Genomic DNA, 9161 nt, shown 5'->3' on the forward strand with positions numbered 1-9161 from the left:
ATTCAAAGTTCCTTTGTCTTAATCTTTAATATTCCATTCCACCTCTCTATTTATTATTGTGGCAAACTGGGCTTGTAAGATTTTGATCTTTTCTTTTATTTTCCGACAGTTAGGTTTCTTAATTAGTTTTTGTTCATTGTCCATTATCTGCTTTAAAATTTCCTCTTTTCCTCTCTCTCTATTCCTGTTTTTAATTGCATTCTGTTGGATAAAGTAACCTCTTATTACGGCCTTGCTCGCGTCCCAAACCACTTTACTCTTTGTTCCTTTATCACAATTATCAGCAAAATAATCTGTTAGCTTCTTCTGTGCATTTTCTACAATTTTTTGATCGTCTAAAAGATATTCTTTTAATCTCCATCTAAAAGTTCTTTTCTCAAAACTCTCCAACTCAAATTCAATCGGATTATGGTCTGAAATTACTTTGGGTCTGATTTCTATTTGTTTGGTTCTTGGTGTCAATTCATTTGAAATCCAGACCTGATCTAACCGTGACATCGACTGATTTGGTTCCGAATAGAAAGTGAATTGTTTATCCAACGGGTGTCTAAACCGCCAGATATCTATCAGGTTACAATTTTTTACCATTGAAAAAAAAGATTTTGGTAATTTCCCTTCTTTGCTTGCTCCTTCTCTCCGTCTATCCATTTCTAAGGAAACCACCCCATTCATATCACCCATTAAAATAATTTTCTGATCCATGTACTCGAGTAATTTCTCTTCTAGGTTTTCGAAGAATTCAGTTTTGTTACCATTTGGTGCATAGACCCCCACTACGACCAAATTTTCTCCTTGCCAGTTGATTCGAATCGCAATCATCCTTCCCTCATCATCCTTAAAGATTTGTTTGGCTTCAATCTTATTTTTAACATACAATACCACCCCTCTTTTCTTTTCTTTATCTGAAGATTCAAATTCATTCCCTAATCTTTTGTTAATTAGAATTTTTTTGTGTCTTCTAGCCACATGCGTTTCTTGCAAACAAATAATATCCAGCTTTGTGGGTTAATTAATATGTCTGTTGAGAAGGAGTGTTCGAAAAGGCAATGGTGCGTAATTAATTAATACTGTCCTGAGAAGATGAAGCCGCTAGAGAGTTAATGTCTATAGGAACGAAAAGCTAAGTGGCCTTCCTGAGCTTTCCGTTCTCATTTCTCTTCCTGCTTGCTTGTTTCTGGCGTGTGTGGATCTTAAGTGAAAGATTCCATTTGAAGTTTACTGTGCAGCCATGTCTGCCTTCAGTGTGGCGGGCCAACACCTTCTCAGCAACAACGGAAGCATAGAAATCTTTATGGGAGAATCACATCAGTATGAAGAGAAGCACACATCACTGTCAACAGTGTCCCTCATCAAATGTTGACTCATTTCAATAACAATTTCTTACCCTTTCTACTACAAATACGGCATGGCCCACCCTCAAATTTACCTCTTTTACACAACCCAGTTTCAGATCAATCTATAGGACCATTTTCTATCTATAAAATCTGGAATCTACCTCCCCACCCCCCGATTTATCATTGTTGTTGTTGTTTAGTCATTTAGTCGTGTCCGCCTCTTCGTGACCCCCTGGACCAGAGCACGCCAGGCACTCCTGTCTTCCACTGCCTCCTGCAGTTTTCGTCTTGCGAAGCAAGCCCATAGGGAAATTCGTCTTGCGAAGCAACTCAAAAACGGAAAACCCTTTCGTCTAGCGGGTTTTTTGTCTTGCGAGGCATTCGTCTTGCGGGGCACCACTGTACTTGCACTTTGACGTGGCTTACAGCATAATAAAAGCGCAGCAAAGCATCAAACATAAAAAAAAAACCTTCCTGAAAAGTTTTCCACACTGGTATGAGTAGCTCTGGGGCACTATGCTGCTCTTATACGGAACATTGTGCATACTCTTCATTTAGAGCAGGGGTCACCAACCTACGGCCCGGGGGCCAGATAAGGCCCAAGGGACTTGTTTATCTGGCCCATGGCAGCAGCCACTGCCGCTGCCCACTCTTACTGGTGAGGTGCAGTGCAGTGCAGCACGGGGACCCACTTCCCGGGCAGAAGAGCACTGGAAATAGCTTATGTACATGCACACGCGCCTCCTCCATCCTGGATACACACCAGAAATAGCATGTGTGTGCGCGTACGGGCGCACGCTCCCCCACCCTCTGGCCCGCCACGCAATCGTCGCTGGAGACCCTGGCCCGAGGCAAGGAAAGCTTGGAGACCCCTGATTTAGAACAACCTTCGCCAACTTGGCACCCATTTTGCTTCAGCATGATGCAGTCTGTTTATGCTTATGTAAAGACCTTTCCTTTTTTTTATCTAGGTATTCAGAAGCACTTGCTAGCACCAGAATCCTCAAACACAGTCCTGAATCCAGTAGTGGGAAATGTGGGGAAAACCTTGCATGGGCTTCGTATGATCAGTCAGGTAAGATAAGTACATAGGAAAGACCTGTTAACATTGCAGTGCTCAAACATTTTCCTCCCAAAACTGTAAGGACTGCAATCTAAGCAACACATATGTGATAAAATACCATTGAAAGCATTTTTTTAATTTGTCAGTCCAATAGTGGCACAGTGCCATACTTATGCACGTTCAAGTGGGAAATGTCCCTCTTGATTGAGTGGGACTTGCTCCTAAATGAGCAAAGGATTGCAGCAAGAAGTTTAAGATAAACATTATTAATTTTCAATGGTTGGAATTGGTTGTATGCTTTGATTAGGTATCCCAGTGCCACCTTTGGTACTCTTGTTCAAGGCTCATTGAACCTAGGCAGAGAGCTGGTGTGGTATTGTGTCGATAAAGTTGGATGTGAGCCAGCTTATATTTTTTTCAGTTATTTATTACATTTGTATCCTACCTTTCCTCTAAAAAGCTTGCATCTCCATATCCATTGGCAGAGAAAAAGTGCTTTATATGCTTTGTATATGCATTATAATACTGTGACACCAGGTGGCGCTGTAGAGTTCCGTTTTTGCCAACCCGATTTCTCATACGAAGTTTACAATGCGTTTAACTGAAACGCTTCTTCTTTCATGTGTCTAGATCCAGCCCAGAAATGTTATGGCCCAAGGGTAAGGTAGGGTGTAAATCAATGGAAAAGAGGCAGAACCTAACTACTGAATCCAATATGTTTAAAGTTATTTAACTGCATTAAATATTAAAACATTTGAATTTTATAAAATTGAAAATGTGCTTAGTGCTTGTCAGTTATCTCTGTGATTTTACACTCACCGACCAAAACATTTCTAAATTTATTTTCTCTCAAAATACACATGTTACATGTTTTGGTACATTTTTCAAAACTGCATCAGGACATTTGGTAACTGCAAAAGACATACTTAGGTGGTCAAAAAAATGCTTTCTCTTTACGTTTTAAATTCAGCTACTTATTGCTGTTGGTCAGAATGGTGTGTGATACTCTTTTTTTCTAAAACTTTGGGGGTTTTACTAACTTGCTTGCTGCTTGGTTAGAATGTATTTTGAGAGCCCAGAGCTGCCTTATCTTGGAGGAAAAAAAGAACAGAGCGGCAGCATTTTTGCACCCCATCAGTTGCAATTCAACAGCATCTTTTCATTCATTTTGCAGGGAGCGAAGTAGCTGACAGATGGTACAACGAAATAAAAAGTTACAACTTTCAGAGTCCGGGGTTTTCCTCTGGGACAGGTGAGTATGGGCTTGGCGTTGCCTATTGACAGTTAGCCAGGGCTGGCTCACCTATGGGGCAAGGAAAGGGACTGCCTCAGGCAGCAGGATCCGCAGGGGCAGCAGATCCCGTCTCTAAGGAATGCATCACCCGATGCTGCTGCGGTGGTGGCAATGATGGCTGTGGGACCTTCCTTGGAGGCCGCAGCTGCCCCCTCCTTGGCACCCCCCCCCCATGCTGCCTCTGCCACAGCCTCTCAGTGAATAGGAGGCAATGCTGGTCTCCTCCCCCCCCCCCCAGGAAGGAAATGGTGGGCTCCCCATCCACCCAAGGAGATTCAGAGAGTGGACCTCTCTCTTCCTCTCCCCCCCCCCACCTCAATTGTTGGGTGAGGCTGAATTGATTTCCCCCCTTCACTCACCCGTTCTTCCCTGGTGCAGGGGTGCCATTCTGTGGTTCACCTCAGGTGCCAGAATGTTTTTGGCTGGCCCTGCGGATAACCTAAAGGACACTTCTAGTTTCTCACAATATCTCAGAAATTAAGCTTTTACATAAACATATCCTTTCTTTCTTTCTTTCTTTCTTTCTTTTTTAAATTAATTTTTATTAGTTTCGATTCATTATACAACACCAAACATTAAGACAACAGAAAAGACAGAACAAAAAAAGAGAGAAAAAAACAACAAAGAAAAAAGAAACATTGCATAACATAAAACACCAACAGATTAAACTTACAATAACTAAATAACTAAATCACACAACAATAATTGACATAAACATATCCTTTTGACTGAATAGAGGGCGGGGAGGTGGAGGCATGCTGTTCAAAATTCAGCAAGAAACAGGCACTGGGTACCCAAGTGTGAAGAAGCTCAGGCTTAGTAATTTCTAAATCTTCCTCTTTCTAACACCATAATTTGAAAAAGCATTGATTCCAAAGACACTTGGTTAGGTTTTCAGGAAATGGCAGAGATACCAGTTAGAAGCTTTACTAACTGCATTGGGTTAACCTGTTAAGTACGAATGTGTTGCCATAGAAACAACTAACTAGGGATGCCTTGAGAGCAATAGGCCAGTGACTAGCCAGGGTTAGTCTCATCTGGCATGGGTCGCTGGGAATTCTCAAGAGGACAGACTCGCTGTCTTTTCTGAAACCAAAGCTATGACTTTGGGGGTTCTCCATGAAGCCTAAAGGGGAGCAAGATTGGCTGGAGTGTTCATGCTCTTCCATTTAATGCTCAGCCTGTGTATGTTTATAAATAAAAGTGTATATCACAAGAACACCACAGTCTCCAGTGAGCTTCATACCAAGGAACCTGAAACTGAGGTCAAACAAACAAGTTAACTAATTGGAGCGCTCCTTAAAACTTTCAAATGTATCCTCAAAACAATTGTTCTTTTAAAAAGTTATGAGCAAGCAATACTTTTACTGCGCACAAAGGTTAATGTCCTTGAGTTAGGATGCTTGAATTTCCTTGAGCAATTTTTCTGAAACTGAGTCCTGTTCTTGCCCAGTCTTGCATGAGACTCTTGCCCAGAGCCTAATAGATTCTGTGTGGGGTTTTTCTTTAAGGACACTTTACAGCCATGGTTTGGAAGAACACCAAAAAGATGGGAGTTGGCAAGGCAGCTGCCAGCGACGGCTCCACATTTGTGGTGGCCCGATATGAGCCTGCTGGCAATATTGTCAACCCTGGTCACTACGAACAGAATGTGCTCCCGCCAAGGAAATAACATTGCCCGGAGCCTGAGGGAAAGGACTGTTCAAGCGGCTAATGAAAAGCAAAACGGAGGATCAGATTAGTTTGGATAAGCAGGTTTATATTTGAAAACGGTTATCAAATTTGCTACAAGGAGAGTGGCTTGGATCGTGAGAATCAATCTTCCCTACCAAAATGGACTTTTGTATGGAACCAGTGCCTAAAGGGCTGAGGAACCTCAGCAAGCCCAAAACGTAGAATGTGCAAAAATTAGGAGATCAAATAATGGTTTTATATAGCTTTATATTTGTCTAGGGTTCCTTTTTAAAATTACATTTGTATGGTTTAAGTAAAATTCAGTTGTGATAACTTTTAAATGTTTTTTTTAATCAAGTTCAGATTGCAAATTACGAAGTAAACAGTCTGATTTTGGCTATTGTATCAAAACAGTTGAGTTCCTTATGAATCCCATTCACATCCATAGCCCTTGCTTTTATGCAGTACTTTATAATATTTTTGTATGCTCTTTCTAGATGTATGAGGGTTCTCTCTGTAGCCTGGATACACTCTGTAAATAACATTTGTGTTCTTTGGCCAAGTGCATGTGTTGAAATCACAATGGTCTGTCAGATGATGGTAGCATCTGGGAACACAGAAGATGAAAACTGAACCCTGCAATGTACTGTATATTGAGCAAGGTTTGCCGTTGCCATGAAAGGTTTTCCAGTTAGTTGAAATTTGAACTTAGTCCTAGATGAGTAGCTACTATTTGGATGAGTACTATTTGTTCAGTGAAATCCGGGATGCCACATAGCAGCCTAAATCGAGGGCTGTATACATGTTGCAGTGGAAGTGCAGAATTCAGCTTCTTGAGAATCTAACCAGAAAATAAAACCAAGCCGCACAGCTGCAAAAAGATCCTTAGAAGTGCCTGGTCAAATGCCCACCAGAAGCCTGGTAGTTGATGTCAGTACTTCCGTGGCTTACATAGGTTCTTGACCTCCATTATATCAAAACCAGAATAAATTATGCAAGATAGCAAAAATACAGGTAAATTATGCAGAAAAGCGAAATCGTGCAAATAGAGCAACTGTGCATAATTTATACTGGTTAAAGGATTACTCTTTTCTTGGTACATAATTTAGATGCCTGGTTGCAGTTTTTTTAAAAAAAAAGTTGGCACAATGTGTGCTTGTTGTATGTACAATTCACATGACAATTTACATGATATGGTGTTGCTCACAGTGGTTTACATTAAAAATACATACCATGCCAGTGACTAAGCAAAGGCAGGCCCTTTGGGATTATTCTGCCATCATTAGAAATCATAATCTTTCTTAACACCATCTCTTCCCCCACTTTAAGAAATATTGTAAATCTTCTATTCATCTGCTCTTTCAGAACATTCCTATTAGATATGTAACTGGTAATGCATGACTTTATGCTGCAGTTCCAAGTGAGTGTAGGAAGGTATGCATAAATAAGCTTCCTGAGAAATTCAGTTTTCATTTTGTAAAGCAAGATGCAAAAATTTGCTAAAAGCTCAGAAGTATGAGCAGTGCCTGAATGAGATTTTCAGTCATCGGGGACGTCAGGTTTCAGTGTCATTTCTTTTCCCATGATTAGCAAGGGCAGCATAAATTATGAAAGACAGCAAAACTTGTAGAGTAAATTATGCAAAATAAGATAAAATATTAAAATTTGCTCAAATTTTATAATTTATCACATCTCACAGGATTTTGTTTTCTTAGTACAGATTATGGATTGCCTGGATATATACAGTGCAGAGTACACATAGTTCTGCACAGAAGACTTGCCCTTATATTTTTGATACATCTATACATCTGAAATAATACTGGCTGGACTGTAGATCTCAGCCAGCCAGCAAGGAAAAGAGAGGCGGTATCTCAGCTACTCCCAGGGAGGCTGCCAGCCCAGGGCAGTTATAGTTTATCCGATGCCAGCATTCAGATGATGCTTCCCTGTTTGGAGGTGGATGGTGTGGAGGAGAAGGGGTGGGAGACCCTGGAGGAAGGGGACAGAGTGCAAGTCTCTACTAAGAGCTGCTGGATAAAGAACCGGGATGTGCACAGAGGGGAGAGAAGGGTTGGGTCAACCCAGAAGTTCCTGCCTAGGATTCTCATTTTGGCACGAGGCAGAGACCTGCGAGTTTAGACAAGTTTGGGGGTGGGTGGGTCCTGTGAACCCCGGGCAAAGAGCAGGTGGAAGGAGGAGAGAGCCAGGGATGCTTAGATGCCAAGCAACTGTCCCAGTGGCAGTCTGCCCCTTACCTGCCAGAAGAGGAGAGAAGAAAGACGATCAGTGTAGCATCTGGGACATCCTGAGGGGCGGCCAGAGGAGCCCATGTGGCCCAGATTGGGGACAGCAGCCCCCAACCTCCCAGAAGCCCCAAATCCCCAAGGCAGCTTGTAGGCCTCCTTGCTTTAGTCCCAGGCTGTGAACACACTATACCTTAAAAGCAGATTTCTCCCTTCCCCCAAGAATTTTGGGCACTGTAAGTTTATCTCTCAGTTACAATTCCTAGCGACCCTTAAAACACAGTGCCTTGGGCAGAGGGGAGTCACGTCCAATAAAGTGAGGCATCAGGCACTGTAATTTAAGGGTGTGTGTGTGCTTCAAATGCCCTTTAAAGGCATAGTCCATATGCAGCCCCACTTTAACCAGAACACACACCTCACCCTAGGGAAGTCCAAGGCCCACCCATGAGGCAAGGTGAGGCAACTGCCTCAGGTGGCCGGATCCAGTGGAGCAGCAGGTCCTGGTGTCAATCTTTCTATCCCCACCCGCCTTATCTCTTTACTTCCATGAGCATAGCCTTACTAAAATTGTGTGTATTCATGAATATTCAGCTTCTGTTTAAAAGAAATGAAACATGAAATCAGAAAGGTCTTTGCCTTACATGGTCACATGATATTAAGTTAGTGGTGCTGCCATTTGTATTCCAAGTCCATTAAATGTAACCCAAGAATTCAATACAGCAGAATTATTAATATTTGAAAATAAAGTATTTTTCGTATGAAGAGTTTGTGACTGTTGCAAAACTAACCACCATCGCTATAGCCATAATTGAGAAGAATGGCCCAACACACACGGGATAGAGAAGCAATAAATGTTGAGACTCCAGTGATAACACATCTGTAAATCCTTTGGTTGGTCAGCTTGTAAATTTGGATAACAACTGTGCTTATACAGAGATTATTTTACAGAAGAACAAAAAACAAGAAGAGGAAACTGCCATATCAGGAAAAAGGGTAATAGAGTAATAGAGGATTAGGCTTGGCCCCAGATCCAGGGAATAATTTCATTCCATCAAATAATTTTTCACCACTCTTAATTTTTCTTACTTGTGAGACACACCATTACATTTTGGGGAAAGAGCTTTTCCCCGTTTATTAATAAAATAAAGAGAGGGGGTTCTCCCATTTTCTTGACACAGTACTGCAGTTCTCATTAAGAGAGGAGGCAGAGAAAATGAGAAGAAAATGTCAGGATTCCCCCCTCCTGATGGGAACTCCCCTAATTGTTTCAGTAGAAAAGATATCACTCTCACAAAGAAACAGCTATTGTGGATGTGTTATTCCTTCACTGTCAGAGGCAAGATGTCCTAGACTACCAGTTCCTGGTAATCACAAGCGGCTTTCTCTTCATCTGGTATGCTTGCTGAGACCCTACCTGTCTGCGCATTGTACATGCTCTGGTTCTCTCCCGCTTGGACTACTGCAATACGCTCTACATGGGGCTACCTTTGAAGGTGACTCAGAAACAATAACTAATTCAGAATGTGGCTGGGAGTGGCTGCCAGGACCATATG

General features: G+C 41.9%; 1 protein-coding gene across 1 annotated transcript in view; it reads left to right on the forward strand.

Moving 5' to 3' along the window:
* GLIPR2 (GLI pathogenesis related 2) overlaps positions 1-8370 on the forward strand; it is a 27013-nt gene extending 18643 nt beyond the window's left edge. The window contains exons 3-5 of the mRNA XM_053363427.1: positions 2306-2409; positions 3572-3649; positions 5203-8370. Of these exons, the coding sequence (XP_053219402.1) occupies positions 2306-2409; positions 3572-3649; positions 5203-5363 (343 nt within the window). The 3' untranslated portion in view covers positions 5364-8370. The remainder of the gene's footprint in view (positions 1-2305; positions 2410-3571; positions 3650-5202) is intronic.
* The last annotated feature ends 791 nt before the right edge of the window (positions 8371-9161 follow it).

The sequence above is a fragment of the Podarcis raffonei genome, chromosome 13 (assembly GCF_027172205.1).
Source record: "Podarcis raffonei isolate rPodRaf1 chromosome 13, rPodRaf1.pri, whole genome shotgun sequence".
Classification (NCBI taxonomy): domain Eukaryota; kingdom Metazoa; phylum Chordata; class Lepidosauria; order Squamata; family Lacertidae; genus Podarcis; species Podarcis raffonei.